Genomic DNA, 15668 nt, shown 5'->3' on the forward strand with positions numbered 1-15668 from the left:
GGGGTCTCGCTCTTGCTCAGGCTGGTCTTGAACTCCTGAGCTCAAACAATCCGCCCGCCTCGGCCTCCCAGAGTGCTAGGATTACAGGCGTGAGCCACGGCGCCCGGCCTGGCCTCATTTGTTTTTAAAGAAATTGTGAAAAGGAAACTCTAAGACTAAATTTTAGACTTAATATTAGCATGGTGTTTAATAATGAACAAAGGACAAAAGCCGTGAAGATATATTTAGACTTTAAGTAACACAGATTTGATTATGATCTTTAATCAATGAGCCTATGAAATCCTGCTTGTCAAAGTGCTATTTTAAAGCTCATGAAGACATTCACGGCCAAAGAAGTGCCTGTCAGTGTCATTAATGGGAATTCTAGAAGACCAAGACAACAAAACTGAACAGGGCACTTGTTAGAAAAGCAGCATTTTACAATACTAAAAAGAAAAAAAAAGAGTCTTTTTCTTAGAGATCACGGAAGGTGACTTCATAGCATGCCCAACTGCCACATCATCACATTCTGCTTCTTGGTAATTCTCCAACCATAAGGAGGAAATCGCCTCCCAAAGGTACAGTGGAGAAGCAGAAGGAAAGAAGGAAGATTGTCGTTTGGAAACCTGTGTTTCCAGAGGTCACAGTAGCTAAGAATGGATGATGCCGTTTTGAAATGTACTTTCTTTCCTAGAATCTCAAGAGAAGAGAAGTTTGCACTCGCTTTGGTCTCTTATTGATAAACATAAGTGGGAACTAAAAGACTGTAAAACAAATGCCAGGTTTTCTCTCATTAATAGTTTCAGTGACCAGGTTCTGAATCTCGCTGCTGAGTCTGTGTGGGTCCTTTCCATGCATGGGCCGCTATGGGACCTGGGGAAGGTGGCCTCAGGGGCACGAGAAGAGCCGTCTCTGTTAGGTGGACTTTGCCAACGCTGTTTGAGGGCACACAGGCTACTTCCTCCACGTGGGCAAGCACCTGTGAGGCCTGGACGGGATGGACCAGGGCAGTTCCCGTGGGGCCAGCCAGGCAGGGTTGCTGGGGTGGGGGGCGGGTGGGGGTGGAGGAGCCTGGGTGTGCCCCTGGGAAGCTCAGCATCTAGCAGTTGCTGTTTTCTTGCTCTAGAAACAGGTGGTTTCTTCCCCAGCACCATGCACCCAGTGTCTGCGGGACCCCCGCAGGCAGCACTAGGTGGCCTCCCCAGAGGGGCTTACCTGCTTGTTAGCTGGCATGGCCTGGTGAGAGGGGTCAGCGGTGCTGGGAAGGCTGCTCACCATTTTGGGGTTTGCTGCTTTCCCCTCGGAGGGCCTGTTGTGATTGGATGATTTTCTGGTAAAATTACTCTGTTTCCCAGAGGTTGCTGCATGAGCATTCAGCAGAGGCAGCAGGGAGCTGCAGGGAGTTCTTGAAGAATAGTTGTTCTTTGGATGTGTAACTGCAACAAGAAAGTGCTTGGTGTTACAGGTCGCCTCTCGCACACCGCTGCCTCAGTAGCCCATTAGGAAATGCTGGAAGATGAAGAAACTGGCAGGAGTGCCATAAAAACACTCAGAAAAGGTTTTTTTTTTTGAAAGATGTCATTCGAAAGGGCACCTTGGCACTTAGAGGCCATCAAATTTTTCCTGTGGGAATCACTGAACTGTGATGACAGCATAATCATCCAAGTTGGGAGACATTTGTAGGAAATAAGACATATTTGAGCAACTTAAATATTATTCTTTAGGTCAAGAACCACCAAGGGAAGAGAGATAATGAAACCTTGAGGTTCCCTCTCTGGCCACGCCTGCAAATGTTCTCTGCTTTGCAGGTTCTCCATCACCAAACCCATTCTCACTGCCCTGATCAGACCCATAGGCCAGTCGGCACTGTAGAGACAGAGAAAGAGCAGGAGCTGTGCGGACACCCTGGCCTTTCGGAACCACCGTGTTCTGAGAGCATGGGAATGGCTGCTATTGGGTGCTAGGAATTCTGTCACTCGGGGTTATGCATATCCCCTGACCATAGGGCCAGGCCTGCCAGCCCCTATGGCATCTTGTGTGTTCCATTGGAGCTACATCAGCCAGTGTCTACCAGCCTCATTTCCAGCAGCCTCACTGCAGATGGGCCCCACTTCCAATGCCGTGGGCAACAGGCTGATCAGGCAGACCCCTGTCGGGGCTCGGGGCTCAGGCCAGTCTGTTCAGCGTTTGTTATTACCATGCCCGCTGGTTTCAAAAGTGGTGGTTTCTGACGGGATGATTAGATTTCTACGTGATGCTGCTGAATCAGGGCCAAAGGAAATCAATTCAAGGATAAGGCCATGACCCTCCTCTCACAGTTCACCAAAATCTGGCTGCCAGGCTGGACAGCAAGACCTTTCTTTGGATCTTAAAATTGTCACCAATTTTTAAAAGCAACTTTCTTTGTTCCCTTTGTTGGATCAGACTTCATCCCAGGGTTCTGCGAGAGGATTAGGGAAGGACCAGTAGGAATCACAAAACATTAGAAATGGAAAGGACAGGGGGGACATAGCTCCAGTCCCTTCATTGTATAGGTAAGGTGGGACAGCAAGTTGGGGGCTGTCCCGGCACGACTGGGGGGTTTCTGTGGCTCTTGTTGCTCACCAGATTCAGTTTCATGGGGTCATTATTTCCTACAGCTCAGAGACTACTACTTCCGGTGAATGCAGTAGCTGTGGGCTCTCACGTGCTCAACAAAGCCCAGACGGCAAGGGCCGCTGGAGGATCATTGTCTCAAACATGCGGGGTTGTCTTCCACAGTGGACACTTGTAATTTGGTAAGGGACAGTTTCTCCCACTAGATGGCACTTGGGCTGCTCTGGAGGAAGGTGGGTGAAGGGGCACCTCTGCACCCCACCCTGCGAAGGCTGGTGAAGAGGCACTCGCATCAGTGTCTTGCTCGTCGGCAGGCTGAATGGAAACGAGGACGGGCAGGGACATTTCCAACTGGGAACCAGACTGTGCTTTCTTAGACATGGGGCAAAAACTGGGGACAGAGAGTGGCAAATAGGTAGATTCTTTCATAAAGGAAGGCACATACAGGAATAAAAAAAATAATTTAAGAGAAATGCAGTCAGAAAACCAGATAATCGCCAAAGATGTGTGAACAAGAATGTTCACAGCAGTGTTATTTTCATGAGAAAAAACGAGAAGCAACCTAAATGCCACAATCAGAGGACTGGTTATATCAATTATATTTAAACAAATTATCAGTTAAATATATTGGCATGGAAAAGTGTCAGCCATAGATTGTGAATGATAAAAGCCAATTGTACTATTTAAGTGTGTAGTATAGTACAGTTAATTATAGTATAATAGAAAATGCAGCCAAATCTCAATGTTCGGCTGGCTCCAAGGCTGCAGACTGCCCTTGTCCCTCACCAGTCCTCCCTTCCTCCTTGTGGCCATCCTTAAAGCCACCTTAGTAGTTAGTCTCCTTCCCCTCGTGGGTGGGCTGGTGGAGGGGAAAAATATTGGCCAATTTTGTTGCACATTAGCTGCTCTAATTAAGGCTTAATAGGGAACAAGACTAAAGCTAATGGCCGAGCGAAGTCTCTCATTATCTGCAGACCTAGCTCAGCGCTCAGCGCAGAGAGCCCAGGGCTGTGGCTTGGGGCACTGCGGCGGCAGCGCAGGCACAACAGCTGGGCCCTGCACAACAATAGCTGATTGTTCCCAGACTTATTAGGCAGACTCGCTCTCTGCCTAACGTGTTCCTGTAGAACCAAGGCTGTTTGAAATCAGAGAGGCAGTTGATCTGGCGGTGCTTAAGAAAAGTTTGCAAAAGGTATAAACTAGTTGACCTGTTCTGTTCCGCTTAATAAATCCTGGAGATTTACTGATGGGCAGTGGCATTTGAAGATTTTAAGTTCAAATCTTGACATTTCTAGTGACTTGTGTCATGAGCGTAGATCATTAAATCTCTTTAGACCTCACTTTAGCCCCCTGGGGAGACTGCACACCTGACATTTCTGGTATCAACTCCAAACAGCACCAAGCTTACTCACACAGAATTATTTAGCAAGTATGCAAAACTTACTTTCTCCGCAGAGCATGATTTGGGCCTTCAGCTGTTCGATGTCACAGGAGAATCGGGCAGCCTTCCCGAGCTCTTCGTCATATTTACGCTCGCTGACAAAGTGCTGGAGGGAAGAGAAGTGAGGCAGGAAGGAGCCCCATGATTACAGATTCATTCACCCAGCTCTCCGGGTGCCCAATGATGGTGCTGGCCCAGTGGGGATCATTCTAGCCTGGCGCTGTGCGGTTCCATTAGTCAGCCTTGGTTCTGCCCTGCCTGGGGCATGCTCACCTCCTTGTTCAGGGAATATGTGAGGGTCCTGTCTTTCTCCTGTCTGGGCTTAGACAAAATGTGTGTCTGACTCATCTATTTGACCTTTTAGCACCCATCACCCTCCATCTAGGAATTTTTTGGGTTGCATCCTGGCAGGGGCTTCCTAGTTTGGCCAAGTGCCTGCTGAGGTATTAACCGTCAAGAGAAAACACGTCATCCTTCCTAGACACCTATCCTTATTTTAAAGGGAACCAGAAAGTCCCAAAAGCCTTAAGTGTCTAGAAAATATTATCTTGAATGGCAGAATTTCAAGTGCTATTAAAGAAAGGAGGAAAGAGATTATTTCTCATTTCATTTAAAATCAGGATCTATGTGTGAGAAATACAGAAATAACTGTGACTCAGTGCCTCCTTGAGTTTACCAGGGAGTTCAGCACATGGCAAGGGAAACAGATACCATTAAGTATAATACAAGGTAGAATGCAGTTGGTGTTTCAGGAATATAAAAGAGGAAGAAATTATTTCTTACTGCGGGAAGTGGGGAAAGAGTTACGTAAAAGGGAACATTTGACCTGGAACATTAAAAAAATTATTGAACACTTACCAGACAGTGACCAAATTCTTAACAGATAGTCTCATTTTCATCTGATCACATTAGTATGAAGTCATTACTATTATTATCTCTATTTTACAGATCAGGGAATTGACGTTCTAAGAATCTAAGAGAATACGTCATTTATCCGAGGTCACGGAAGTAGAAAATTCTGCTGCCGGACTGTTTCACGCCAAAGCCTGTGTCACTGACCATTTTATGAGGAATGGGATTTTGATAGGCAGAAATGAAACTTGAAAGATGAGTTGATTTCAACAGACCAGGAAGCTGGCAATTTCATATTCCTCACTTGATGTTCTGACAAGCTGGGATTTTTGCAGGGGGAGATGGAAGTTGGAATATATATTGAAGTTCAGTTGTGGATTTTGTTCTGAGGGGAAGGGTGGCTCATACTGGGGGAGGCCAGACCTGCTTTGGGGTTTAACTCTGGTCTTGGTGGAAGACAAACCTGGAGGGAGACAATGGAGGCGGAAAGACCAGTTAGGAGGCCATTGCAATTGGCTGGTGGGAGGCAACCAAGGCCAGACCAGAAAGGGGAGAGGGAAAGACCTAGAGCTCTTTGTACCTCCAGGGGATCCCTTCCACACAGTGCTCCCTTTCATGCCAAATAGGAGGGAGGGGACTGAAAAGTCATTTGCACTTTCCACCATTCCCAATCAGTTGTATGCCCAGGTGAGCAGATGATCTTACTTCTAAAGCTAGCAGCAGCTGAGTCTTGCAACCACTCTAGTTTCCTAGGAGCTGGAGGGCATGTGCATGTGTGTGTGTGTGTGTTTAGTATACTGGGTGAAAAAGAGGAGGGTAAGGGGAATTTATAAACTTCATCTTCCCATTTTGTTGCAAATACTTGTTCTTGCCTTCCTGAAATCCACGTCCCCTGCTGGTAACTGTACCCCCGAGCAGTTTTGAAGATCCACAGTCTTGGAGGGTCTGTCAATCAAGATGCCACACTCTGTGTGGGCCAAATGATGGATGTGACCTCGGTGGAGGCCAATCAGAGTCTCTCCCTTGGGAATCTGATCAAGTGGGGTGGCACAAGGGCCGACGATGTCCAGAGGTCACACACTCCAATGGTGCCCTGAAGAGAGTGTCTCGTAATTCTTGCTTCCTAGGTTACCTGAGTCTTCTCGGTTTCTGCCTAATTGTAGACCTGGGTCTTCAGGTCACACTCTGCCTTGGTGAGCTACACTCACATTCTTTCAAATTCTACTTGTTCTTGAGGCTAGCCAGGGTCAGTTTCTGTTGCCTGAAGTTGCAGAAATCTAACAAATACATATTTGAGGGTAGTATTCTTAATAAAAAGGCAACTAAGCTAGAAAAGGATATAGGAAAGAAGTCTCCATGGACTGCATACTTTATAAGCCTTACCGTTACAATAAGTTCATACTCAGTGTGTGTTTATATACCTGTGTATGTGTTTATGTACGTATATATAAATTACATAGTGTGAAAATAATATCCCCATCCCAGCTATAATTCATGGTTGAGTACACTTTATTTGGGTCAGTCTCTACTGATGAAGAAAATAGCTTGTACCTCTCCTTTGTAATAATATATCCCTTCAAACTACATTATACTAAAATACAGTGATTAGGTGGTTCTTCACCCTTTTGTATTCTCTATTTCAACCCTGTGGGCGAGAGCTGGGTGTGTGATGTTAGGTCCTCAGAGAGCAGCACTCTGTGAATGCAAAACAAACATCACGGAGATCAGGTCTCTGGCCCGGGTTGAAGCTGTGATATTTTAGAACTGACCTTAATTTCTGCCCTGAGTTCGGCCAGCTGCATCTCTGCCATCTGACTGGCTAGATCAGTAAGTCTCTTTAGTTCTTCTGCTTTCTTCTGACGAGCAGTCAGGATTTCCACTGCCAAGAAAGAAGGAATAACACATTAGGGCCAGAGATTTAAACATATTACATGACCTAATTTCTTGGAGAAGTTCTCCCTCCACAGACTAATCACTTGGTTGGACCATGACTATGTTTTCTGGGTTGGTCACGGAGGCGGGTTCACCCTGGGTGCTCATCGCCAACAACCCGCTTCCTCATGTCCTTATCCACCAGTCCCCACGCCAAACACAGTCCCTTCTGATTCACTGCACATCCACACTCTTCATTCTCTCCATTAGTGTCCGATCTCACTTACTTAATTTAAACTTGCAAAATTTGTGAGTTACTTGGAACATCTATCTCTGAAAAGTAAAGATACTTATTTAAATCCTATCTGGATGATATTGCAAAGATAGGGAGTCCACTAAGCAAAAATCATTCTGTATGTGGTACACTATTAAATTCTAACAGCAAAAGACCTTCTGAACTTCCACACATACTCACTTAGGGCAACTAGCTGTGTTATTGGAATTTGATATAAAAGTTTTATTTTATTAGTTTTTTTTTGTGTGAGCTGCAAAGTGTCTCTGCTTTTGATGTACTGCAGATATGTTTCCATTTTGCAAAGACAGAGAAGTTCCAGACCGGAGTGTCTTAGGTCTTTGTTTTAAGTGTCCCCAATGGAAAATTTTCAAGAGTGAGTCAAGCCAGCTTGAACTGGATTCATGTGCAATCTTTAGCATTTGCACATGTAGAGAAGACACCAGGGAGTTCTCTGGCTCCACATTTTCACACATCTGTCAAATGAACTAAAGGTTCAAATAGAGGTAGTAGCCCACAGGTTAATTTGTGTATGTGTGTGTGTGTGTGTGTGTGTGTGTGTGTGTGTGTGTGCTTGTGTTTCCCAAAAGATTATGGGACTCAGAAACAATGAATATAAACACATAGAGTGAGATTTAAGTATCAAGTTTGATCGTTTGATAGACAGACTTGTAGCTCTCTAATTCAAATTATATATGAATTGCCTTCATTTCTTCTGGACAAGGATTTTGAGTTATAAAAATAGAGGAGCCCTCTAAGGGACATGCATGTTGAACTCATGTTCTATACCTGGCTGAACAAGGATCACCTGCTTTATTAGACCAGATTGACAACACACATGCAGAGTCAAACAACATGATTTCTGGTTTCAAGAGTTCTTAATATATAAAATGTCAAAAAACAGTCATCTCAAAAACCCAAAAAGAAGTACAGAATCAATCAAGAGTTAGGATTCCCTGAAAACCATAAACTATTTTTCAGATAGACTGAGAGACATCTTTTTATGCTGATATTCATGTTGAGAAGTCAATAAAATAGTCATAACTCATAATCTAAAATCATCTGCCGAACTATGCTAATCATGCTTTGACTACTTCCCTGGGGCTCCTCTTCCCCCCCATGTACACAATACATTGTGGCTGGGCAGACTGATCTGTGCCTAACGGTCTTTCAGAACAGAGGAGCTAGTGAAACACTTGCCAGATGATGGGAGTGAAAGGCATTTTCATCTGAACGTAGACAATGTATTACTGAATGATGTCTCAGGTTATTCAGTTGGAACAGAGATCCCAAAAAGGTGGCCTACTATCATTTTTGGCCAGAATACGTATGTCTTGCTTGGCCCACACATTACTTTTACAAATTAATTGCCTACATTAAAAATGAGAATATTCCCTTTGTAAGCTGAATTTCTGGCATCTCTTAAAATACTGGAATTTCTGGCCACAGTTGGCTAGCATTCCTAGGTGGCACCAGTTGGCTAAAGCTGAGGAGCCACGCCACTTGTAGATGGAGCCTGGTGCCCAGTGTGTTACAATCTCCACCTGCCCATCTCGGTGCATTAATGTTACCTGCCTGGCCCCTCTAAGCATCTCCAGTCACTCGTGGGACTACTGGGCAGAATGAACCATGTAGTTCTTTTTGTCCATGACATGTAGTGCTGGTACACAAAGGGTGTCCAATACACTTGCCGAATGAGGAAAGCAGTGAATGAATGAATACATTGCTTAAAAGGAATAAGTAAAGGAGTGTGGAAGCTCCTTTTCTACAGGGGCCACTTAACACTGCCTAGGATCTGTACCTTTGATTGGTTATTTATTTATTTGCCATGATAATTCAACATATGGATAGGACTAAAGTCTATAGTATGAGAAAACGATTTGAGTGGGAAGATGGCAAAGTAAAATAAAAAATAAATTCTGAAGGCCCAGACTTGGCAAGTAGTTAGGAAAGGGTCAGCAGACCCTGAGTGACTGCACAGTTAAGCAGATCTGACTTTTCTTAGCGGATCATTTGTGGGACTGGTGACAATTAGGGGTCATTGTTCTTTTTGATTAAGTAGAACTTGGGCATTCATACCAAACAAAAGATTTTGTAGAAATAGATATAAATGGGCCCTAAAATAGGAATGCAGGTGCAAGATCACCAATAAATTCCGAGTTTACGCTCATGCAAATGTGCATGGAAATGAATACTTTGCATCAGCAAGTGTTGGGATTCATTTTACATATAGTCTCATTAACATTTCAAAGCCTTTCATTATGAAAAAAGCCTTAAAACTTGAGATCTAAAGCCAATATTCTTTGGAGGCGAACATTTTCACCTCAAAAACATCAATCACAGAAACAAAAAACAAAAACAGATCAGATCTTAAGATTCATTGATCCTGTAATTTAAAATAGAATAATAAGTATATTTTGAAAGCATCATCCTTTCAGAAATCTGCAGAGGGAGACAGTTCCATACAGCTTAGGTTTTCACTGCATTCGGGACCTAATTCACATTATTTATGTGCTTTTATAAACAGTATCTGGTATGCTGAAATCTATTTTCTCAATAGAATTTATAAATTCCTTCAAATTTTTGGAACACTTTGGAAACTTGCTCCTATTACTTAAACCATGGAACACATTAAGGCTTCTGAAATAATACTCCTCAGCAGAAAGTGTACTTAAAATCTGGGAAGGCCAGAAGCTGGGGCAGAAGTGGCTCTATAAGCACAAAAATTCTTTGAAATCCTTTTTATTCCTTAATAATTCTCATGAATTTTGCATCCTACTTCATAATATATCTGTGTTCCCATTAATACAAAATAATGTTTTCTTCCCATATCTCTAATAAACTTGACATTCCAAGAACGTGTCTATCTAGGCCTTGGCTTCGTTGGGTAGACAGATCAAGTTGAGACCTAGCACTACAACACGCTCAGTTTCTTCATCTGTAAGATCTGTAAAATGTGGTAACACACTTTGCAGGGTGATTATGGAACTAAATGGAATAACATATGTAAAGTGTTTAGTATAGTAAACTGAAAAATGCTAATTATAAATATCTATAAAGTGAGATATGTTCATCTAGAATATACTTCCTCTTTTTCGCAATTACATTAGTGTTCACTAACATTGGATTCCACAGTCTATAGACACTGAACTGATTATAATAATTCATTTAACAAGTATTTATGAAGGCTACAGTCTTTCCAGTATGCGTTAGGTGCCATGTAAGAGCTGATGTTATAACTGAGGAAATATGGTTTATACTGGAAATGGAAAGTGTGAAAAATACAGAGTTCAAGATGGTGGCTGTGAGGGCAGTTCTGTAGTTTAGTGGGGAGACATTCCATGATTCCTTCTATCCGTGGAGAAGATGTAGTGTCGACGCAGGCATGTCACTCAAAGGATGCAGTGGATCCTCCATTTTTTGGTTGCAGTATGAGGGGGTTGGACTAACCTGTTTACTTTTTTGCACACATGCTGTGTCAGGCACTGTGTGCTAAGAAACCTAAGATTTTGAGAAGTCAACAAAATGATTCAAAATCACACAGCCAGTGTTGGAGGAGCTTGGATTTGGACTCTGTTCTATCTGCCTCCAAGGCAGGCAAATTGGCTTCCCCAGGGCTGAGAGCAGTTCTAAAACCAGGACCTGCAGCACCAATTACTGAAGTTAGGTGAACCCTGTCAACCAATCTAGGAATTTCGGGAATGTAGGCTCCACATTTATCTGTTTGCTGTTTATCCTGGTCTCTAACGGTGCTAACTACATAAGGAAGGCCACAGTGAGTGTTTATTGATTGAATGAGTTTTAAAATTGGAGATACTCTCCGGAGATGCTACAAATTCCACAGGTCTTGGCACCTAACATTATTGTACCAAGAAGGAAGAACGAGTACATGCGACCTGAGGTCTTTTGTTAATCTCTGAGAAAGTGATGTGCTACTGACTTTCTATTTTGGTGCTAGAGAACCATTTGTGTCTGTGTTGGTTGTCAGCATTTTTATCATTAGGACATGAAACTGAAATAAGCTATACCTGAGAAACAGGGAAAACCCCAAGTCATACGTATAATCCACTTTTACTGAAGATATCAATAAATTTCATAAGAATAAAATAATTTCACAATCAAAGAGATTGTGTAACTATCTAAATTGTCCACAGCTTCACCCTGGATCACATTAGTTTCATTTAATAAAACTTGCTGTGTTTTTGGATTGTAAAATGTTATTTAAAGTTATTTTGAAAATTGTGTAACAAAAACAATGATAGCTATTTTCCTTAAAATGATATTTTTATTATGGCCTAGGTCCAGACAAGAAAAATAAAAAAGAATGAAGAATTTGGTCTGATGTTTCATTTGGGTAGAAAGGAAGATACTGCAGTCAAAGGCGAAGGGAATTAGCTGGAATCTGGTTAGGGGCACACGCTGCCATTTATCCAATTCATGGGATAAAATCTGGGTAAGGATAAAGAATTTAAAATGCCAAGGAGACAAGGAATGTAAAACTAAATCCCAGCTGAAAAATATGGTCTTAGGGATCCTATTAACATATAGGCTGAATTCAAAAATAAGAGAGGACACAGCATGTCCACCCGTGGCTTGATGTCAAATCTAAGTAATCTTGTCTCCGACGACATTTCCATCAGCCTATGTAAGATGGTAAATCTCTACTACTCAAGTAACTTTCCCACAGTGGAAAGGTTTAGAAATAAGCATAGATAAAATAAAGTAAACCCAGAATGTTAATATTTTGTGTTAAATTTAGAAAGTTAATTTGAGGGTGTTCATAATTTAAAGAGAGAATTTGGTACATTAAGCAATCTGACTTGTGATTTCAATTGAAACCACTGAATTGGTTTTCTTTTGCGGTTTTAAGTTGGCAGGTGTCAGCATGTCTAACAAAGTTTGTGAACAGAATTGGAGTATTTTAAGAAAACATTGTTTAGTATATCTCCAAGTTTGAATTGTTAATCTTGTAAGAGTTGCTTAAAAGCTTAGAAATATTTTGCTTGTTAGGTTTGTGAGTTTGCCGTCTCAGGAATCTGAAATGCTTAAGAAATCATATGTATTAAATATTTATATATATATATATATAATTAAAAATGTTGAGGGGAATTTAAGTAATTAAGTTTCAAATGGGACTAATTTCTTAGGCAAATTTAATTTGATAAACTTGAGTTAATTGAACCTAAAAAAGAACAAGTAAAAATGACTATATAAATAATATAGCAAGATTTATAAGTTGCAAAGGCTTAAAACTAATGTCTTAAGATTAAATACTAGATTCAATGTCATTTTAAATCCAATTAACTAGAAGTTCTTTATGTGCACAGAAGGTCCCTTTGGACTTTAAAAAACTCAACTGATACCTACAATGTACCGAGTGCCCATTCTGCCATACACTCAGCTCTACGTGGTGGCTGCTACCACTCTATCCTTTTCCAGATGACATAACTGAGGTTTCCAGGGCTAAGTGACATGTCAGAGGTAACAGAACTCATGTGCCAGGATCTCTGTGAATTTTTGGACCCTGCTCAGAATCCAGTATCAGTGTCATCTGACTATGGATTGCTTCTGACTGGGAGGCTCCTAATCAAACAACCATGTGTCTACTTACTGGCTTCTTCTTTAACTTTATCCATTTCTGCCATTAATGAAACTTCTTTGTCAATGATGCTGGGGAAAAACAAAAACAAAAACAAAAGCAAAGAATGCTTAATCAAAGATAAACTTTTAATAAGCACTGGAAGTAAAAGAAAAATTATTTTCATTAAACAAAATACAAAATTACCATAAATATTTCTATGCTACAATGCCAGCAGCACACTCTGCCTCTCCAAAAATGAGGCAACATGGAAGAGATGTTCCCAAGGCTTACATAGGGACATCTGCTGATTAAATCATTGTCAACAAATCTAAAAAAAAGTCATTCAGACTCAGAACTGTGCTGCTTTGAATTTAAATTTGGGGGTATTTTTGCCCTATACATTTCAAAGTTTCAAACCAATGTAATAAGTATTTGACAAGCTGGCACTTAGGTCATCAGAGACTATAGTTCCCAAATGTCTCTGTGCTCCATCCGCGGAGGTTCTGTCTGGGAGGGAGTGCGGTGGGCCCGGTTCTGATGCAGATGGTTCTGGGACCACACTTGGAGAAACATGGCCTGAGTCAATCCATCAGCGTGCTCTACAATATGAGTCTGCATTTCTCATTCTCCCAAAGAAGCATCTCAAGGTTCTAATGAACTTCTCCCCGTTGTATTTCATTTATTTTTTAGTTAGTCCTTTGAGAAGGTATTACCTGCATGAAGTTTCTCTCCAATCCCATACTGACCCCTGGTCCCCTAGCTCCCTTCCCAGAAGCATCATGACATATCCTTTCACAGATTTTTATGGAGAGAGGAGTGAAGAGAGAGAAGCCAGCAAAGAGGCTGAGAGCTGTGCAGGGTGGAAAGCCTGGGAGGAACCCCTATTTGTGGGTGAGCACAGACGTCAGAGGCTCTTTTCATTTTTATTTCAACCACACATATTTTGATATATATCTCTAAAACATAAGGACTTTTGGGGAACCAGAACCGTGGTATTTACTATAACACCTACAAACAGTCACAGTGATTTCATGTTATTAGTTATTTACTCAGCATTCAAATTTCTCCAACTGTCCCATATATCTTTTTTTAACAGTTTGTTTAAACCAGGACCTAAATAAGGCTTGTTCATTGCAATTGGTTGATTGTCTCTTCAACCTATTTTAATCCACAGGTTCCCTTTCATCTGTCTTCTCATCCCCTTTGCAACTTATTTGTTGAAGAAATCAGGTTATTTGTCCTGACGAGTTGTCCTAGGTCTGAATTTTGCTGATTATATCTCCACAGTGTTATTTAACCCGTTCTTTTGTATTTCCTATAAATTTGTCATTAGGTGTAGACATTTGATTAAATTCAGATTTGATTTTTTTTGGGGGGAACACTTTATGTTGTATACTTCCATTAGCACAAACATAATGACATAACAAAGTATTCCTCCTGAAAAAACCTGAATCTAATCAAATGTCTACATCTAATGACAAATTTATAGGAGATACAAAGGGTATCTATCTTTTTTCAGATATTAGCAGCCATTGATAATCATTGCCTAGATTAATAGGGTTTGAAAAATTGAGATATTCAAATTCTGTCACTCCTTCTTCATTTATTTACTGGAATTCTTCCATAAAGAGAAACTTTCCTTATCAACTATTTGGTTATCATAAAGTACAGTTTGTACAGGTAAGGCAGGATAAATGCTTGGTTCTCTCCTTTTATTTGTTTTCAAAATGACAGCTGGTTCCTTAGTATCCTTCAAAGGTAATCAATGAAAAGTTTTTTTGTTGGTTTGTATTCTTTAATTATGAACTCTTATTTAATGTGCTTCAATACATTGCAGTTATCATCCTTATTACTCCTTATTGTTCCATCAAACGGACTTTTATTTCTCCATCAGATGTACTTTTAAAATTTAAAGTGTGTTGAAAATTTATTTCCTCTTATGAATTTTGCAATATTTGTCAAGGTCAGAAGTGATTTCTGGGATATATCTACAGCAGTTTGGGGGCTCCCCAACGAGGTGATGTAATCTAATTGCTTGGAGAGTAAGAACTGTGTGCTGAGGAGCTCAGCTCTTCCCAATCAGGAAATCCTGGTGGAAAGAACTGCTGTGTGCAACGAATGGCAAATTCTCCAGAACTGGGCTCTGAGCCTGGTCCAGCAGCTATCCCCATGACGCACATGTCTTCAGGTCACTGGATATGATCACTTTGGTGTAACCAGCATATCAGGACACCTGTACCTCATTTATTGACATTACACAGGTATGATGTCAATGTATTTTAAATATAGGAAATGCATGATACAGAAAGGCATACGGTGAGAAGGAAGTCTTTATCCCTTCTCTGCCCCAGCTTGCTCAGTTCTCCTCCCTGGAGCTCTCCAATGCTACAAGTTTCTTGCATTTATTTCCAGAGACTGTCTATGCATTAACCAGCGTATATTTGGTAATTGTATAAAATGCACAAAGTCAACAGGCTTTGTGCTCCTGTGATTACAAGGTATATTTAGCTTCTCTGTCAAGTTAACAAACACAGCCATAATAGAGGCAAATGTGTGTGTGTTTTTAAAAAATTTTTTACAGCCTTTTTGAAGGGGGTGCTTCCATCTTAGTTTGGGAAAACAAAGGCTAATAGACAAGCTAGCAGGGAGATAATGTGAGAACCTGGAGATTTGGAATCAGGAGCCCAAACTACAACTATATGGTTCAGCTACTCTGCCTGAGAAAATGTTCTGAATTTTTACCCCCTACGGAAATGGCCGAGCAGAGAGAAGATTTAGCAAGAAGCCTGGAAGCTGTGTAGGCGAAGGCCCTGGGAGGAATGTCCGGTGGTGGGGTGGGCAAGAGAACTTCAGGGAGACAGAATGTCACAAATGTTGTGGTAAGAGGAGTGCTCTGGGCCACGCTCAGGATGCCACAGCTCTGCTTTGCTCGGTATGAATGGTTTTAAGGTGTGTGAGTGCACTCACAGGGAAACTGAGGAAGCGGCTGGGCTTCACGCCCAGTCAACGCAAGGCTGGACAGGTGGGAAGAGGCACAGCCTGAAAGCAGAGTGAGT

General features: G+C 41.6%; 1 protein-coding gene across 5 annotated transcripts in view; it reads right to left on the reverse strand.

Annotated features, from left to right (window-relative positions):
• SPATS2L (spermatogenesis associated, serine-rich 2-like) overlaps positions 1 to 15668 on the reverse strand; it is a 167209-nt gene that overhangs the window by 13509 nt on the left and 138032 nt on the right. For all 5 annotated transcript variants that reach the window (XM_012655407.1, XM_012655422.1, XM_012655430.1 and 2 more), the window contains 4 exons: positions 12643 to 12701; positions 6637 to 6746; positions 4019 to 4121; positions 1195 to 1415 (listed from right to left, as the gene is read on the reverse strand). In XM_012655407.1, coding sequence (XP_012510861.1) covers positions 1195 to 1415; positions 4019 to 4121; positions 6637 to 6746; positions 12643 to 12701 — 493 coding nt within the window. The remainder of the gene's footprint in view (positions 1 to 1194; positions 1416 to 4018; positions 4122 to 6636; positions 6747 to 12642; positions 12702 to 15668) is intronic.

This window comes from Propithecus coquereli, unplaced genomic scaffold (genome assembly GCF_000956105.1).
Source record: "Propithecus coquereli isolate 6110/MARCELLA unplaced genomic scaffold, Pcoq_1.0 Scaffold113, whole genome shotgun sequence".
NCBI classification, from domain to species: Eukaryota; Metazoa; Chordata; class Mammalia; order Primates; family Indriidae; genus Propithecus; species Propithecus coquereli.